Source organism: Numida meleagris, chromosome 4 (genome assembly GCF_002078875.1).
Source record: "Numida meleagris isolate 19003 breed g44 Domestic line chromosome 4, NumMel1.0, whole genome shotgun sequence".
NCBI lineage: Eukaryota > Metazoa > Chordata > Aves > Galliformes > Numididae > Numida > Numida meleagris.
This window is the reverse complement of record NC_034412.1, coordinates 57,965,616-57,984,090: the sequence shown is the minus strand read 5'-3', so window position 1 is coordinate 57,984,090 and position 18,475 is coordinate 57,965,616. Positions and strand designations below refer to the sequence as shown.

The 18,475-nt window shown below is 39.8% G+C and overlaps 1 protein-coding gene across 1 annotated transcript in view; it reads left to right on the top strand.

The window, feature by feature from the left end:
• The window catches only part of FAT4 (FAT atypical cadherin 4), a 138,546-nt gene that overhangs the window by 60,185 nt on the left and 59,886 nt on the right, over positions 1-18,475 (top strand). Inside the window, exons 2-4 of the mRNA XM_021395427.1 lie at positions 11,497-11,628; positions 15,488-15,749; positions 17,704-18,054. Of these exons, the coding sequence (XP_021251102.1) occupies positions 11,497-11,628; positions 15,488-15,749; positions 17,704-18,054 (745 nt within the window). The remainder of the gene's footprint in view (positions 1-11,496; positions 11,629-15,487; positions 15,750-17,703; positions 18,055-18,475) is intronic.

Genomic DNA, 18,475 nt, shown 5'->3' with positions numbered 1-18,475 from the left:
CTAAATGGTTCCCAAATGTATAGTGTTTTGAGTATTTAACCAAGAAAAAAATAAAAAGAAAAACCTCACTGGGAAGTGTTTGCCAAATGTTTGTATTGTTTTGGCAGGTATTTGGAATGGGTTTTGTAACTAGAAGTAGTGCTAGATGCAGAAGAATTAACAACTCCATGAGAAAATCACCACTTTTACCTTGGGAGATGACACAGGCCCACATGTGTGCATGTGTCCCTGCATCCATAGGTAGGCAGTGAAACGATGGGTGTGGGACAGAAGAAAAGCTCTGCTCTGCCTGCCCTCCTCCTCCTGCACAGTGCCCTGAAGCAATTGTACCTCTCGACATGTTTTTAGAGCAAACGTGTCTTTCTGGCACACGTGGTACTCTCATGGTGCTCAGCAGGGAAGAGTTTTTCCATTGTGAGCAGATTGCAGGTTGTGCCCTGTGCACTCAGTGAGTGTCAGCTAACCAAATGTATTTGTTGTGTGTGCATACATCTGTCCATACAAATACACACTCACACTTAAAATTCTTAGCACCAGCCCAGCCTTGTGTTGGTCCCACCAGGCTGCTGTTTTTCTGGGCAGACCTGGGAGATGTCCTAGTATATTAGCTGGTCCTACTGAATCATGGCTCAGAATAACTTTTTTGAACAATCTCTTTTTTTTTTTTTTTACGTTTTCTTCTTTTTTTTTTCTTTAACAGTAGGAATATTAACTTAGCTACACATGTTACTCATTTAGCAGTACTTACAAAATAACCTGTATTTCATTATGGTTTTGGTGGTGAAGGGTGAAAAAAACATGGCTGCTCATAGCTTTCCTTATCGCTTTTCTTCCTTGTACCAATTTGATGTTTATCTCTCAGTTATTGTGAAGTTGGATTATTTCGGTTTTCCATGTATACGACTGTGTGTTTTGATGTGTGTTTTAAAATCAGCAGGCTGTTGCTTTCTTAAATTATCCAAGGTTTGAGTATCGCATTCCATAGCCCAGTCTTAATTCCCTCTGTTACATGTGAGACTGTGCCTCTTTTTGATGAGCAGTAAATTACGTAGCACTTAAACAATTGCTTAGACAATATTGATTTCAGGAGAAGCGGGAGCAGCAACACAGCTTGCTTTGTCTTTAGAAAAACAATTTTTCCATTCCAGCTTTTTAACTGGCAGATTCAGACAGGATCGCCAGTCTGTCCCCCTGCACTCAGTGAGCCTTGCAGACGTTTTGGGATAGGGAGCAGGGCTATGTGTGTCCTGTCCTTGCTCATGGCCATTTGCACAGGGCTGTCTTGGGCTGCCGAGTGTCGGGGACATCGCGTGGCACGGCATTGACAGGAGTAGAAGCTTTTGCTTGAGGAATAACTTCAGTCATGGTTGCGTGCAGATAGCATACCCAAGCAGTAAATAATTGAAACATAGCCTTAACTGTTTGCTTTAACTTGCCCTTTCTCAAGTAAAGCTGCAGTGATGCTTAGATTTGAATATCTGAGCCTTCCTCTCCCAGTGCCCTGAGCTGCTTAACCCATTATGACACATCTTTGCCTGGGCTGAGTTGGCAAGGTACCCAAGTACACAGGCAGCTTGGCTGGAGGAGGGGCAGTTTGGGCAGCCCAGAGTGCTTCATTGTGATTTCTGAGCAGGAAGCCCATGCTGTCGCTGAGCAGCTGGGATGAGTGCCTGGACCCAGTGTTTATTTCATTAAGTGGAGTATCAGAATACCATTTGTGTCATCCTTGGTGATTTATGGTATGCACGCTAGGATTAAGTGCTACAAATAATAGTTTCTGAAGTTAATTTCTGTGTACTGCTTTAGTGTTTATTCATCTGTTTCCGTGAACATGTGGAGGGATACAATTTATCAGCCACATGTGTTTACTCATGGGCAAATGAACACAGTTTCTCATGTCGCTGGTTTTAATGAAAGCTCTGCTCAGGTACTGGTGCACTCAGCACGAACAGATAAATCATACTGCACATCCACTAAAAGCAGTATTTGCAACTCTTTCACAGGAACGTACCGCTTCTTTTTAGTTGTTGTCTCATCTGGGCTCCAAGGAAGGGCTAGCTGTAACCACAGCAGGTAATGCACTCCCAGACAATGCCTTATTGTCTGCCTAGGCAAGCACATGCTGCTCTCAGAGACCTTACATACCTATTTAGAATCAAGATTAAATTACCAACCTTTCTGGCATTTTTATGTAGAATGTTCTTTATTCTGGTCTTCTCATAGCTAAAGTATGAGTCACTTGCAAACCATACTAGATTTTGGCTATGCTGCATGATGAAGTGTTCTGGATGCAGTGAAACATTTAATCAAGACTCCAGGCAGAGCAATTCCCAGTGGTCACCTTAAAAAGGATAGAGAAAGAAGAAATAAATTATGGCACCTTTTCTTTGCAGCATTAAGATTAGTGTTTGTTAGGGACAGCACAAGGAAGTGACATTGTTTTAGCCTTAAGTAACAATGTAAGCAGAATTCTGCCTAGTTTTTCTGATAGTGGGTGTTAAATCTCTGAGCTGTACAAGCACTCTGATCTCCCAGTGTTTTCTAGGAGATACTGGTGCTTTATAAAAGTGAGTTGGTTGTAAAACATCAAATTGCCTTACTAAACTGTACTTTACAGTATGACTTCACCTCAAGGAAAGTTATGTGGTGTTAATATAATGGAATTGGAGCCCATGGATTGAAATTACCTGGGAAATTACAGCATTACTTATAAATCTGATTCATCATGTTTATGTGCACATTTATTTAATGTAGAAAATGAAATTTTAATAAAATGTGTTGAGACCTACATTTCCAAACAATATTTAGGCTGGTAATCAGTAATAACTCCTGGGAAAGTGGAAATATTGCTAGAGATTGGCTCAAAAGGTTATCTTTTGCTGTGTCCGTATTTGATCTCCATGGTCTGCATTAGGGTGATTGGAGTGGGCGATCACAGCCTGTGACAGCTTACACATCTCCTCTTTCCTTAAAGTACTCTTTAAAAATGGACCTTTGGGCTTTAACATCTAGATCCAGCCTTGTACCTTGATCTCCTTCTGTGGAGAGATCCCAAGTGTATAGCTTGGCACATCCATTTATTGCCTAAGCGCTTATCCCCGTCACCTAGAATTAGAGACTAGAAGAAGTTCCCTTTATATTCACTACATTGATTTTTTTTTCAAAGATGCTACCCCAAAACTCAAAGATCAAGTGGCTTCTGCTGCCCTCTGGACATTTCAACTTCTCTTTTTTTCCAGCATTGCCTCTTTAGAGTTTCCATATTTTTTGCTAAGCCTCAGTGTTCCCACCATTAGTACTGGGATTCTTAACAAGTTTATATTTCTATTTAACAGGCTTGCTCTGCAGCACAATAGCTTAATGGGATTTTTTATTGTACTAGCATGTACTGGTATTGTTTGCCTCCTGGAAAATGGAATATTCAGATGCCTCATTCGTCCTCTAAGTAAAAGCCTCATCCCAAGGCATTTTCTGGAACGTGAGCTTTCCATCCTGTTGTGGAAATCGTAAATATATAGAGCTGTAGTTCAGATTTGCCATCTTCCTGAGTCTTGGTATTATTCGTTATTCAAGTAATTTTAGAAGAGTTTATTTTTTCTCCCCCAGACTTGCTGTTTCCCAGCATTTTCTCTCTCTTCAGGCTGTAGCATTGTTCCCACAGAAGTGTGAGTTACATGCCACTACTATATCTTTCCTACTCGATGTAACGAGGCATTCTGCAACAGTGAGGCCTGAGGTACCTCTCTCACCCGTGGTCACCTTTAGTTAAAGCTGGAAAACTGGTTCAGCATAGCCAATAATTTTTTATCATGGTCAAAGTCATTTTTTTTAGAGAATTCCTAGGATGGAGCTTTTTTCTTTTTTCTCTTTTTTTCTTTTTTCTTCTTTTTTCTTTTTTCTTTTTTCTTTTTTCTTTTTTCTTTTTTCTTTTTTCTTTTTTCTTTTTTCTTTTTTCTTTTTTCATTTTCTTTTTTCTTTTTTCTTTTTTCTTTTTTTCTTTTTTTCCCCTCCTTTTCTCCCTGGAAATCCATTTTTGCTTGCTAATAGACTGATACTTAATCTGTTTCTTTGCCTTCACAGTTTGGAGGAAGCACATGCACTGTTCCTGCAAACACTTAGTATAACCATAACTTCACTGATGTGAATAGCCAATAAGATTACATGTCAATACAAAAGGAATCTACACATACATGTATTTTTCAGGATTAGTGAGCCATTTCTTCGTGGATGAACAAAAGGCCAAAGTGATGGAGGCAGGAGTAACTAGTGTTGGCTATGTTCTTGTGTTAGTTGCATGCACGTGATAAATTGGCAATCTAATTTTTCTTTTTTTTTTTATTATTTATGATAATATTTGCCAGGAGGTGGGGAACAGAATCCTTTACTTTCATTCTGCTAAAATTATTTATGCACTACAGCAGTCTCCATCAAAGAAGAACAGGCTCCTTATGTTTTTTAATATGAAGGATTCTATAATAGCTTAAGCATAAGCACAAGTCTTCAGGGCAATGTGTGCCAATACTGTCTTTAGATTAGGTTGTATCCCTTGAGCATTGATTCATGATACAGCGAATATCATGGCTGCAAGTGAAGGAAAGAAGAATGACTCAACAATATATAAATTGAAAGAAAAGCTGTTGCCTTTCCCCTCTGTTTGATCTTTAATCAAATAGCTGTCACGTTTGAAGAAGTATTGAAGGTGTGAGACATCTGGGACTTCCTTTCTTCTTAGATCTCTTTCTAGCCAGAGATCTCAGATGGAGCATGGAATGTGGATGGGATGGCTGAAAGTGACTGCATGTGGTTTGGGGCTCCCAGTGAACCTTGCTGCTGCCACATGAGCTAATTCGTTTTCTGTGGCACCATTTTCCCCCTTATTTTCATTGGATAGATGGAAGAACTTCAGAAAAAAAAATCTGTCTATAAACCCTCCTCACCTTGAAATAAAAGAAAAACAAATGTTAATAAGCGCAATAAAACAGAGGGATATATTCTGGCCAAATGAGTCCACTGGTTTATAGAAGGCGTTATGATCGGATAGAATTTGGCATGTTGCCTTCTAGTGCAATGTTTTATTTTACATACATTTGTAGCTCATAAACCCAGCATGTTTGGTCACTAGAATAATTTCTTGTTCCAGAATAAAACTCTCATATTAAGCTTTTTATGTAAAGCATGGAATTTGTCTAGCCTGTTCTATAGTGATTGTCTGGGGGACTAGTGTTTTTGAAGTGGATTAATTCTTTTGCTCTAAGAAATGAAACTTGGCCATCTAGCAACTGTTTCTTAATTCAACATATTTTCAGTAAGAACAGATTTTTCAAATGCAGACTCTATTTAATAGCACCCAGATACTCATTTTGTTTGACAAAAAACCCTCAAGTTTTCTATCATAATTTTTTCCTTGCCCCCAGAATTGTTTCTAAAACTGCACTAAGTGGAGACTTTACAGTACAGTATCCCTCTTGTAGAGCTTCTTTCTCATAGACTCTTCATAAATGCCCTCAGTTAATTCAAAGAATGAATCTTCTACTATTTTCAAAGTAAAAACCACATTTAAAAATCAACAAAATCAATGTGTTTCATGTGGAGTTAACTGTGTTCAGGTTAATGCCCTAAACACTTAAATAATGTATGCTTTATGAATTGACGTTCTCGTTTGATTCTTTATGTATGTTAACACTGGAGACTTATCTGAATTTTTACTCTCCTTATATCTGCATTTAAATAAACAAATCAAGTAAAATCAATTTAAGGTAAATGCACTGTACCTCATACAGACAAAAACCTTACTGCTTCATACTCCCACAAGACGTGATTTGTTCTGAATTTCTTTACGGAGAATAACCTCAAGAGCACCAATTTGAGCAGCATAAAAGAATCCCAATAAGATTAAGGTAATTAATACTTCCTCTGCTTTGCAGATGTGAGACAGCAGGATGCAGCAATTAGGTTGTCACAGATGAGGATAGGTTGGCCATCTGCAATAGGCAGGGGCATTGCACTGTTGCAAGGTTACTATGCCTGGAGAAGGAGACATTTGATTCAGACACAGGGAAATTTGTGACAATTTGACTTCCTGCTATTACTAATCTCTGTGTTTTATTCCATGTTTGTATTTTGGCATCCTAGATTAATACAGGTTGAATGGAACAAATCCAATAAATAAAAAAAAAAAAAACGCAAAGACAATTTGCACAGAAGTTGATATGTAAAATTACTGTGTTAATTTTCCAATGCACAGTAAATAAGCAACCTGTATCATTCCTTCCAGCTACCTGAAAGAAAGTTGTAGAGAGGTGGGATCAGTCTCTTCTGCTAAGTAACAGGGATAGGATGAGAGGGGATGGCCTCAAGTTGTGCTAGGGGAGGTTCAAATTGGGTATTAGGAAAAATTTGTTCTCTGAAACTGTGGTTGGGCACTGGCACAGGCTGCCCGGGGAGATGGAGTCACCCTCCCTGGAGGTGTTCAAGAAACATGGAGATGTGTCCTGAAGGACATGGTTAGTTGGCATGGTGGGATGGGTAGATGGTTAGACAAGATGATCTTGGATATCTTTTCCAACTTTCATGATTCTATGATTCTATGTTTTTCTGCTAAATAAACTGAAGGAAGGCTTTAATTTTCAGGGTTTTTTTTCCAAGATGTATTAAATGTGTGAGGGGACACATTATACTGGAATTTATAGAAATTTAGAGTAATTTTTTGGAGATTTACAGGGACAGACACAAATAGAACAAAACTTGTCTGATTTTTTTCCATTTCTTCCTTAAAATTAAAGCAAGACAATATTTTGAATCTATTTATCAGTTTTCCATCACATTTGTGAAAGATTTAGAAGTCATTGTGACTAAATAGTTACAGTGTTCAGCAGAAATTCATGGAGCAAAACATGTATCAGTGCCTGGACCAGCAGGGAGAGCCATTCAGAGAGCTGAAAGGCATGAACGTGAGTAAACAGGCTGGAGTCCTTTTCCTGCTGCTGTATTTTACTATATTTGGGTCCTTATTTTATTAGAGATAAGAAGCTTTGGTTCCTGTATCCAAGTTTACTGATGATGGAAATCAGAGGTGTGTCTGAAAGATGGCAAGCTCCAAGAGGTTTTTGCTCAGGGTCTGTCCAGAGTAAAGTACACTGAGAAGCCCAAGGGCTGTTTTCAGGTGACTGGTTTGTGCCTGTCTTGCATACTCGAGGTGTTGACTGATGGCTGTGGGGTCATGCAGGAACAAACATTCCCCATGTTGGCTAGAGCTGGAGGAGGAGAGGAGAAAGGGGGCAGTGGTTGTCACTTCTACAATCTTATAGGCATCTCCACCTAGGAGTTCCCTCTTGTTCCAGGAGCTAATATGTGAACAAATTCCTGAGTTCATTTCTGTGGCATATTTCAGCTTTTGAGGCTTTTGGTCTTCTGAACTGAGTATTTATCCTTGTACTTGCTATTGTTGCTGGAGAATGTTTTTGCCATGGCTGAATATGACAGAACAGCACGCCTTATGTAGAGCTTTCTGAACACGATGCCTGGGGTGCAGGTGACCTTCTTGTCTTGCATTTGTTAAGTCTGAGGCAGATTTGCACAGTTATTAATTGGTAGCATATGATATTAATCAAACCATGTATTTTAAGAGCTGAGTGATGCACACTGGTATCTTTATGCATATGTAATGTGGAACTAGAAAGAGGCATTTAGCTGCAGAGAGATTTGGCTTAGACACTGATATTTTTTTCTCCTTCTCAGTAAAGATGTGATAAGACATGTTGAAGCCTTCCTGTACCCTGAGGCACTAAAAGACTCTGGTCATGATTGTCTTATCAGCTTCTACCTGGGGTCTGGACTTCTGAAATAATTTCAAAGTGAAATTAATTTCTGAAACACTTATTAAATGTTAAGTGAAGTTTTTGTAACTGGGCATATGGCACAGGGCTGCTAATGAGACCTAACCAACAGTGAATTACGACACCATATGCATTATCTAAGTTCTGTGGATTAACAGTAATTACAGTGTAAAGACTTGTTAAAAATATTTAGGTATCTTTCTAAAAATTTCTCTCATTGTTTGAAGGTTTCTTTTCCAAAATCTAAAGCACACATTCAGTATAAAATACAATGTCTTTTTCTACTTAAAAACTGATTTTTCAGGATAAGCCTAATTCTGTAAAATATATCATTTTTAGTTCTATTTTTCAATCCTGCAGAATCCAGCTTTGTAATGTATTTGTCTCATGAACCCTATCCATCTCTATTCTTGGATTCTTACTATTTTACATTATGCAAGCTGTAGGCAACGCAGAGCTCCTAACCCCCAACCCCAGAAGTTTTCCTATTTCTTTCATATGATTTTTATGAAGGCCAGTCTCTCATTAAAAATAAATGGTTTCTGGTGGTGAAATGTCACTAGTAGCTGAAATGTTGAAGCTGTACATGACATACATGTTATTAATAAATAATTGCAGAGCTGTGCAGCTGCTTTAGCTTGAAACTGTACCTGATGAAATGCAATACTTTCACCAGAGTAGTGTGTTTTGCCATGGCAGTTCAGGTGCAGGACCTATTTGACAGGTGACAAAATCCTTCATCTGTCACTTCTTCTGTGTGTCTCCCCTTTCCATGATTAATTGTCACCCAGATGCAGCAGTCACCATAAAAACCAACATGGGCTAGTTTATCCTCTGAGAATTTGCCTGGTTATTTGTTTGAACCATTGCTTGTGATGCTGTGATCAGCACTTCTTGTACTTCTATTGTCATAGATTTAAATTTGGTAACAAAACATCTGGGTTACTTTGTCTCAGTCCATGAGGCCTTTCATGTACCATTTGTGAATGATCAAAGGAATGATATATGGTATAAATAATGGCCTCCTATAAAAGGCCATTGAAGACCTGTAGGCCCAGTGTTTTGTCTGCACTTCCTGCAGATCTCCCTAATGTTAATGTAGTATATCCTCTGTTTTTAAAGATGTGTCGCTTCTCTTTAATGCTGTGGAAAAGTTCTGGCAGTGAGAATAACCTACTGTGGGCATAAATACCAAACACAAACTTTAAAACAAACAGACAAAAAAAGCACGACAGAGCAATTTACGTACATGAGATAATTGATGGACATGGGATGCAGCCACTGAAAGCACGGTGAAAGATGCAGCAAGCAAGCCTGGGTGCCTCACTTGTTCTACAGAGAACCAAGCTTCTGTCATTAAAAAAGTTATCTTTGAGATTGCCCCGGTGATTAAGTCAGCATGGTTTGGCAGTTACTGATCTGTATGAAAAGTGGAGGGTGAAAAAACATTATGACAGGTGACTAGAAACAGTGAAAATCATAGGCTTCAGATCACCAGAGATGTCTGCATTGATTGCATCCAGAGCAGACCTGTATGTTTTCAAGCAAGTACAGGGAAATCCTTTGCGGACAATGGCATGGCAAGTACATGCAGGAATGGGCTTCCTTCAGCATGCTCTTTTCTCTTTAGAAGGTCTTCAGTGTTGGGTGACTATTTAATATTTTGAATCCAAAACTAACCATTCCCCTCCCGCCCCCTCCCCCCCCCCAAAAAAAAAAAAAAAGTAAAGCGTCTGTGTCCTCTCTTTCATTTTTTCTTTTCTTGGAATATTGCAAGTCATACACAGCAACCAGGGAAAATCAAGCTCTACAGCTTTTTGAATTAGCATAATTAGAGCTGTGAGAGAGCTCAACAATCTTGTGCATGAAAAAAGCTATGATAGAATAGATGAGTGGACAGTGAGGTAGACTGAGAACTGGCTGACTGGCAAAACTCGGAAGGTTGTGGTCAGAGGCACAGAGTCTGGTTGGGAGGTAGTGAGCAGTGTTCCTCAGGGGTCAGTACCAGGTCTGGTCGTCTTTAACATCTTTATCAGTGACCTGGATGAAGGGATAGAATGCATCCTCAGCAAGTTTGCTGATGATACAAAGATGGGAGGAGCTGCTGACACACCAGAAGGCTGTGCTACCATTCAGAGAGACCTGGGCAGGCTGAATAGTTGGGCAGAGAGGAACCTGATGAGGTTCAACAAGGGCAATTGTAGAGTCCTACACCTGGGTAGGAATAACTGCAGCGTCAGTACACATTAGGGGCTGACCTGCTGGAAAGGAGCTCTGCAGAGAAAGACCTAATTGTTCTGGTGGACAGCAGGTTGGCCATGAGCCAGCAGTGTGCCCTTGTGGCCAAGAAGGCCAGTGGTATTCTGAGGTACATTAAAAAGAGCATGACCAGCAGATCAAGGGAGGTTCTCCCCCTCTACTCTGCCCTGGTGAGGTCACATCTGGAGTACTGTGTCCAGTTCTGGGCTCCGCAGTTCAAGAAAGACAGGGAACTTCCAGAGAGCCCAGCGGAGGGTAACCAATATGATGAGGAGCCTGGAGTATTTCCCTTGTGAAGAAAGGCTTAGAGACCTGGGACTCTTCAGCCTGGAAAAGAGAGGACAGAGAGAGATCTTATCAATGCTTATAAATATCTAAAGGGCAGAAGTCAAGTGGATGGAATGGGGCTCTTTTCAGCAGTGTCAGGTGACAGAACAAGGGGCAGGAGCACAAACTGGAACACAGAAAGTTCCATCTGAAGATAAGAAAAACTTTTCTGTGAGGGTGACAGAGCACTGAAACACATACAGAAAGTAAAGTGAAACTCACTTCCCAGAGATCTTGTGGAGTCTCCATCTCTGGAGGTATTCAAGACCTGTCTGGACACTTTCCTGTGCAACCTGTCATAGGGAACCTGCTTTAGAAGGGGACTGGATTAGATTTTATCCAGAGATCCCTTCCAACCCCTATGATTCTGTTATTCTATGTGATTCTGTGAAATAATGCACAATCTTACTATCCTTATACTACTATAAACTATCCGTATTACTTGGAAAAACATACATGTATAGTAGGTGAAAAAAATGTTTGTTTAGGTATGCGTAGGCAAGAAGAGTAGATGGTAGTAGTTGCTCCTAAAGTAACACTTGTTTGCAATCAGAGGAGAGCTTTGAGAGAAAAACAGAATTTTATTTTTTTAAAATATAAAGTGCAAGGGTGTTTTTTCCTCCCTCAAAACTGAGAGTTGCCAATACATAAACATTTCAGAGAGGATTTTACACCACCTCATCTTTATGTCAAGCAGCATTTAATGGTTGAATGATCCCCTGCCCTGGGACTTGGCAGCTGTCCTCCAGGGGCTGACTTCAGGGATTACAGTGACAGTCTATCAGTGGGTCTTTTCCAATATAAACTAGGCTCGAGCCATTTAAAATCAGTTGCTATCAACAAGTTAAATTGTCTTTATTTATGTTAGAAGCTTTCCTATAAGTATTTTATAATAGTGTGGAATTTTAATATCCGGAGGGGTTGTTCCTGTTGTCACTGTTATTTGGCAATGTTCTAATTCATGCGATTAGGCACAATTTACCTGATTTCTTTCAAAATTATGTGATTTGTAACATTCTAATCAACGTCTAACTCGCAGTGCTCACACAACTTTTTCTGATTCCTCTCTTTATAGGTGGAAATAACACTTCAAGATATCAACGACAACCCGCCAGTATTCCCCACAGATATGCTTGATCTGATTGTAGAAGAGAATATAGGAGATGGATCTAAGATAATGCAGCTGACAGCCATGGATGCTGATGAGGTAGGAGCATCATTTCATGTACAAGTAATGCTATTCTGGAGAAGCAAATTTTAATTGTTCCTTTATTCCCTGCTTGAGGGTTTGGGGAACCATTGTGCCACCCAGTTCTTTGTGCTGCATCTGCACCCTTTGCCAGGCTGTGTTCAGTGCCTGCCATGCGGCCCCACATAGGCGCACACAGGCATGACAAAGGCCCTGTTAACTGAAGGCTGCTCACTGGCTTGTGTGAGAGTTAATTTCTCATAACATGTCCTAATGAGAAGTGGCACTGATGATAAAAAACCACCCCCTGTTTTGGTTCTAGATGGTGTTGTTTTCAGCAGTCTCATCGCATACCGTACTTGCTGACTTGGCAACAGTACTGGGCTGCCCAGTTTGTTGCAGAGATGTACTGACACCCAGTTTAAGACCAGAACTTTAGATCTAAGTTAATCCCAGTTTTGAGGTTTGCAATAAAACTCATATGAGATAAGCCTTGTAGAACAAGAAAATTCTAATGCTTGCTCATGCTTTCACCGGATAACTTTATACTGTTATCCTCTCCTGAAGGAAAGTCTTATTTCACCAGAGAAAGGAAATAAAATATGCTAAAACATCTGCTCCATACATGGACCTGTTCACACAGCATTTTTGCTTGCATAGATGTATTTCTGTGAGGACACTGCAACTAAGGTGCTGCTGAGGAACTAACAAAAGTCTTCTGAGCGACTGATGTTAAACAGTTGGACTGTTGGCCTAATGAGGGTTACTGGAGTCTCTTGTATGTGTCAGACAAATATATCCAAATGTAATGTATTCATTCCTTATGGAAAGTAAGTTATGAGAGAGTTAATCATATTGTTCCATTCACTTGAACTTATTTGCTTTCCACTAGGGAAAAGCCTAAAAAGTCAGTATGAGCATGAAAAGAAGATTGTGTTGTCATTAAAATATAGGGTTACGCTTAACAACAACAAGCAATTCCTTCATTCAAAGAGTAAGGTAATTGAGCCCTCTCAGGAGAATTTTATTTCCAGTCATTTTTGTGTTACTTTGGCTAGTCCTTCTGTGATTGCTAATTGATGTATTTAATCTTGCTACTACATACGGATGCCAAGAAGACCAGTGGTATCCTGGGGTGCATTAAAAAGACTGTGGCCAGCAGGTCGAGGGAGGTGATCCTCCCCCTCTCCTCTGCCCTGGTGAGGCCATATCTGGAGTACTGTGCCCAGTTCTGGGCTCCTCATTTCAAGAAAGATAGGGAACTTCTAGAGACAATGGGAATGGGCACAAACTGGAACATGGGAAGTTCCATCTGAAGAGGAAAAAATTTTCTTTACTGTAAGGGTGAAAAAGCACTGGAACAGGTTGCCCAGAGAGGCTATAGAATCTCCTTCTCTGGAGATACTCAAAACCTACCTGGATACTTTCCTGTGCGACCTACACCAAGGAATCTGCTTTAGAAGGGGATTGGACTAGATCACCTCCAGAGATCCCTTCCAACACCTACAATTCTGTGATTCTGTGACTGGTATAAATTATTAAGAACTTTTTTTCTGATGAACAGACAAAAGTTGACTTTGGAAAAGTGCATATCCATTACAAAAAATGCACGTCTTATAATGTGTATCTTAAAATTAGAAAGAAGTAAATGTTAAATGGCCACTTTCTGCTGAGATATGCAAACTGATATCTGAGATTTTAGCAATATATTATGCTCTACGCTCTTCTGTGTCAACTCCTGCTGTGTTATGTGTTTCTGTCTTCTTTCTTCACATGCGTAACCCACATATGCAGCTCAGTAAATGCCTGAGCATTCTGCCTTTGCTACGTGCATAGATGCTTTCAGAGCTAAGGGTTTAGCTTCAAGAGGATAACAGAACCTTTAAAACTTGTGATTGAAGTCTGTACAAGATTCCCTCATTGATAGTTTTGAGGCATCACATTTCAGCCCCTTGTATGTTAACATAAGGACGTTTTAGAGATCTGAGAAAAGATGGAAAGACAGTCTGTAAGTGCTAAATGGTACCTGAGGCTTTAGCAATTGCAACAGCTTCTAGCAGTTTGCAAGATTTTTTTCAGATTGTTGTTGACAGGAAATTTCTATACAGCTTTTTAATGTGTTATACCTTATAATTTCTTGTTAATAGTGTGTATTTTGCTTTGTTTCTCACCTAATTCTCACCTAATGTAAAGTTACTAATTTGATTAGGCCATCATCACATGTAGCTCTGTTTTCACTGTGCTCTGTTGGTAGAAGGCTGCCCAGCCAAAAAACAGTAGAGAATGTGGTCACCTCTGAAATCTTAAATTCCCATCATCTGTTTTTATTAAACTGCACAATTACAGGAAAACATATTACATACCTCAAGTACACCTGAGCACACAGAGTCTGTGTACGCTGAAGCACTGTGTGCAGCTGTTCCAGTCCAGGCACCTGGAGAAAGGGGTTTTCTTTCAAAATGTCATTTTATCAGTTGGCTGAATCTGACTCTTTGAAGCAACACTCCAGAGAATAGGTTTGGCATAAGGCACTGTCATAAGGCCAGGTAGTGAATGCTTTTCTCTCATGTCACAGGTACGAATGGGTGCTTATCTCTGTTAATTTGCTTTTTTAGCTGTCTGAAATAGCTGTAATTTCTTTCTCCCTGATCTCTTTGATCAGGCTGACCTGTGGTGCCCACACAAAAGGCATGGGGGAAATGGCCAGCTGCTCACCAAAAGGTATAGCTAAGTATTGGCTTTGTGGAGAAATGTGCCGGACTGGTTGCAACCCCTGGCACAACAGTGCTGACAACATCTTCACTCTGAGCAGGCCATCCTCAGGAGGTGACTGAAGGTGGAACCCAGGTAGTGGCTCTTTTTTTGGGAAGCATCAGAGCTGTGCTCCATAAGGCTGAATGATTTTCTCGCTACCGCTTGTGATACAGGCAGGATAAGGTGTCTTTTCACAACAGTTGTGATGGGGCAGAGCTAAGGCAAGATGCATTGTATCAATTTTGGAGTAGAAAGGTTCTTTTTTTCCAACTTTTAATTTCAAATTTTAAGGAAAAAAGAAAAAAAACTTCAATTTTTTTCTATGTGAAATTACTTTTTTGTCATTTTCTTTTTAGCCAAAATGTTCAAAATGCTTATGAATCCTTTATTTTTTTCCAAGGTCAAATGAGAAATTGTGTTTGACCCCTAGAGGAAATGTTTTTGGCTTCTGGGGACTGGCAGCACAACCCAAGAGATCAGAACTGCGCTGTTAGTGACACATGACTTGTCACTACGGGGCTGGCTACTCATAGAGATGAATGCATCCTGACGCATGAAGGGCCCTTTGGGGTGCTGCTGCATAGCACCCGTGCAAACACTGCTCCCAGGAGTTTCCCCTGACCTGGGGCTGTTTGAGCTGGTGCTTGCTGCCCTGATCTCAATCCTTGTATCCATCCAATCCTCCTCCTCCTCCTGACAGGGAGGGCAGAGCTGTGTCTGCAGGCAGGATATTCATTTAATTTAACCTTCCAACATAAAATACTAATAAGCACTGATCACTACTAAGTGGAAAGGTGTTACATTGCCTGGTAATGCTGGCTTGAAGTTAAAACAGGTATCAGGGCTTTGTGGTCTTGGCTGGATGTGATTCTTTTATGACCAGTGGAGCAAAAAAGTATCAAAGCAATCTTGTCACTTCACGTCTCATAAATAAAAACTGTGTGCGTGTGCATCTGTATAGGGGGACTGAAAAAGAGGCTGAGCAGGAAGGCTGTTTATTAAAGGAAGCTGTTCTGAAAGTATTTGCCAAGTGCAGTTACTGGAACGGTTCTTGTCTTACTTAAAATTATGATGTGGTTTTCCTGGCAAATAACTTGATTTGACCACTTCTGTTTTTACTTAGGGAGCCAATGCCCTTGTCACATACACTATTATCAGTGGTGCGGATGATAGCTTCCATGTTGACCCCGAGTCAGGAGACCTGATAGCCACCAAGCGCCTGGACCGGGAGCGCCGCTCCAAGTACTCCCTGCTGGTTCGTGCTGACGATGGCCTGCAGTCCTCCGACATGAGGATAAACATCACTGTCAGTGACGTTAATGACCACATCCCCAAGTTCTCCAAACCAGTGTATTCCTTTGACATTCCAGAAGATGCCACTCCAGGTAAATAGGAAATGGCCCCAAAGTGACAGAAGTTTTCTTTTTATCTGTCTAGAGGTACTTGAGAGGGAGAGGGCAGGAAACCTATCTGATTTGTCCAGTGGGCAGCTCTTGGACACAATGGAGAGGCAGAGGGAATCATGTCATGCTGAAACTCTGCTTGCTAACTTGTGCACTAGTGGAGTAACATTTCTTTTAGAGAAACACAGACATGTTTGCCACTGCTAGAAAAAACAGCCTAATACATAGTTGCAGAATAGGAATTATGCATATATCCCAATGGAAAATTCTGAGTGCTCCTACTTAAAATAAATTAATAAAATAAACAAGAAAAGAAATAAGTGGAAAAACATACAGGATGGAAAGACTATACTCTTGTGGCGATGCTAGTCATCTTCAGTGAATATGACTCATAATACTTAATACATTGAGGGTAGGATCACAAGACTGGTGACCATTGAACTGCCTATAATTTATACATTGGTTCTGACATATGCTCAATTTCTAACCTTAACATCATGTTTTCTTAATCTCATCTTCAACTCCTGGCTCTGACAATGTTTTCTTTGAAAAATGTAACCTTTAGATAGCTAACTCTGATTCCGAGAATTAATAGCCGATCTCCTGAGTTGCTGTTTTCCTTTTTTAAAACTTGTTTCTTTTGTGAGAATGTTTTAGTGTTTATAAGCTAGGTTTTAAGCTAGAAACTATTTAGACCCAACTTTTCAAAAGCTGTGCTATATTTTGTTAAGTTTCCAAGATGGGAAATGACTGTTTCTCTCAATAAATAGTTTCCAATACTTTATACAGAGTGCTAGAATAAAAGCAATATCTGCTTTATTAGTAACGGAAGGAACTTAGAAACTTTTTCTTAAATGTGAATAAAACAAAGGAGATATAATTTACATGTTGATAACTTTGAAGCTTGTATTAGGGCTTAGACCCATGAGTAATGGAGGCTTAGCTTGAGACAACCAAGATTATCCCCATGCCTCCATCTTCTGCAATGTGTCCCACAGTGATGGTCTGAAAATTCGGTGGTGTGTTTTGTTAAAGGCAATATACTACAGTCAGAGAGTCCTTTTGACCAATAAACATGCAGTCAGAAATGTTAGAGTATTAGGTAATCAAATGTATGGAAATGGTACGGGGGTATTCACTGGGTTAAACAGCTGTAGCAGTATTCTTCATCCTGATGATAAGCAGTTTTTGTTGTCGCATTGCTTGAAAACAATTCACTGTGCTAGAACAAATATAATTCATTTGGTTCCAGGAAAAAGAATTTAAATGATTAACTTTCTTGGAAATGAGCTGATCTTAATTATAATTACTGTTCAATATACTAAATAGTGAGACTGAATTTCCAAGATAGGTCAGTCATGTGAATGCAGCTATGTAGAAATGAAAACAATGGCAGAAATCAGAGCTGAATTTCAAAAAGCTCTGAAGAATCAACCCCTGTGAGGTTTCTGGTTTTCTAACCACAGTCACTCTGTTCAGGCACTTTTTTCAAAAACTGCAGCTAGGATCGTTGGTATGTCCTGACATTTCAGTTTCTGCATTTAAAGGAATTGTATAGAAGTTTTCAGAACCTGTATTTGTCTGTGGGGAGAAAAGGGCCCTTTCAGTAGCAGAAAGAAAATACATAAAAATTGTTTTTGCCACGGTTGATACCTCATCTGGACATGTTCCCATTTAAAGATAAAAACAAATATTGCTGACCATTTCTTGTTTGTATTTTTTAATAGCCCTTGAAAATCAACATCATACTGGTGGTTGTTGCTGTCAGCTTTAAAAAATCTTTTGAAGAAGTTAAGCATACAGTGCTGAGGGTTGAATATTTTTACAAGGGATTGCTTTTACCCTGCAGAGGTGCTTGACAATGATCTCGCTCTTAACGCATTGGTGATGTGCCTGTTGCTAGTGACTTACTTTACTCTCTTCTCATACTGTGCAGGCTCCTTAGTGGCAGCCATTCTAGCCACTGATGATGACTCCGGTATAAATGGAGAAATCACATACACCGTGAGTGAAGATGATGAAGAGGGTATGTTCTTCCTGAACCCTGTTACAGGAGTCTTCAACTTGACCCGCGCACTAGACTACGAAGCACAGCAATATTACATTCTGACTGTCCGTGCGGAAGATGGAGGAGGCCAATTTACTACCATCAGAGTGTACTTCAATATACTGGACATAAATGACAACCCACCGCTGTTCAGCATGACCTCATATAGTACATCTTTGATGGAGAACTTGGCTCCAGGATCGGCTATTCTCAACTTCAGTGTCACTGATGCAGATGACGGTAGGCATTTACTAATATTCTGATGATAAATGCATATCTCACATAAGCAACATATTAGAAGGCCTAGCAGAAAAGACTAATTGGGGCTATCCTTAGGACACCATCATGTGATTACATTTACTGTATTCTGTGTATGTAGAGGTTATTTTTCTCGTATTTCACATTAGGTTTAAGAGGGTGGCAATGAATTGCAAAGCTTTATTTTATCTAGAGCATGTTACACTGTCAAGCACCAGGAAAGAAATCACGTTCAGCTGCATGTTTAAGTTAGACCTAAGTGTTCTTTCAGATTCATTTTTTGTTTAATTTTATAATATATCCTAAGTAAGTTTCTGCAGTTAAGAGGTTTCATCTCCAATTATCACAGTGCATATTCTGAAATGTACTGTAACTTTTAAGTATATCATTAAGAGAGCTGTGA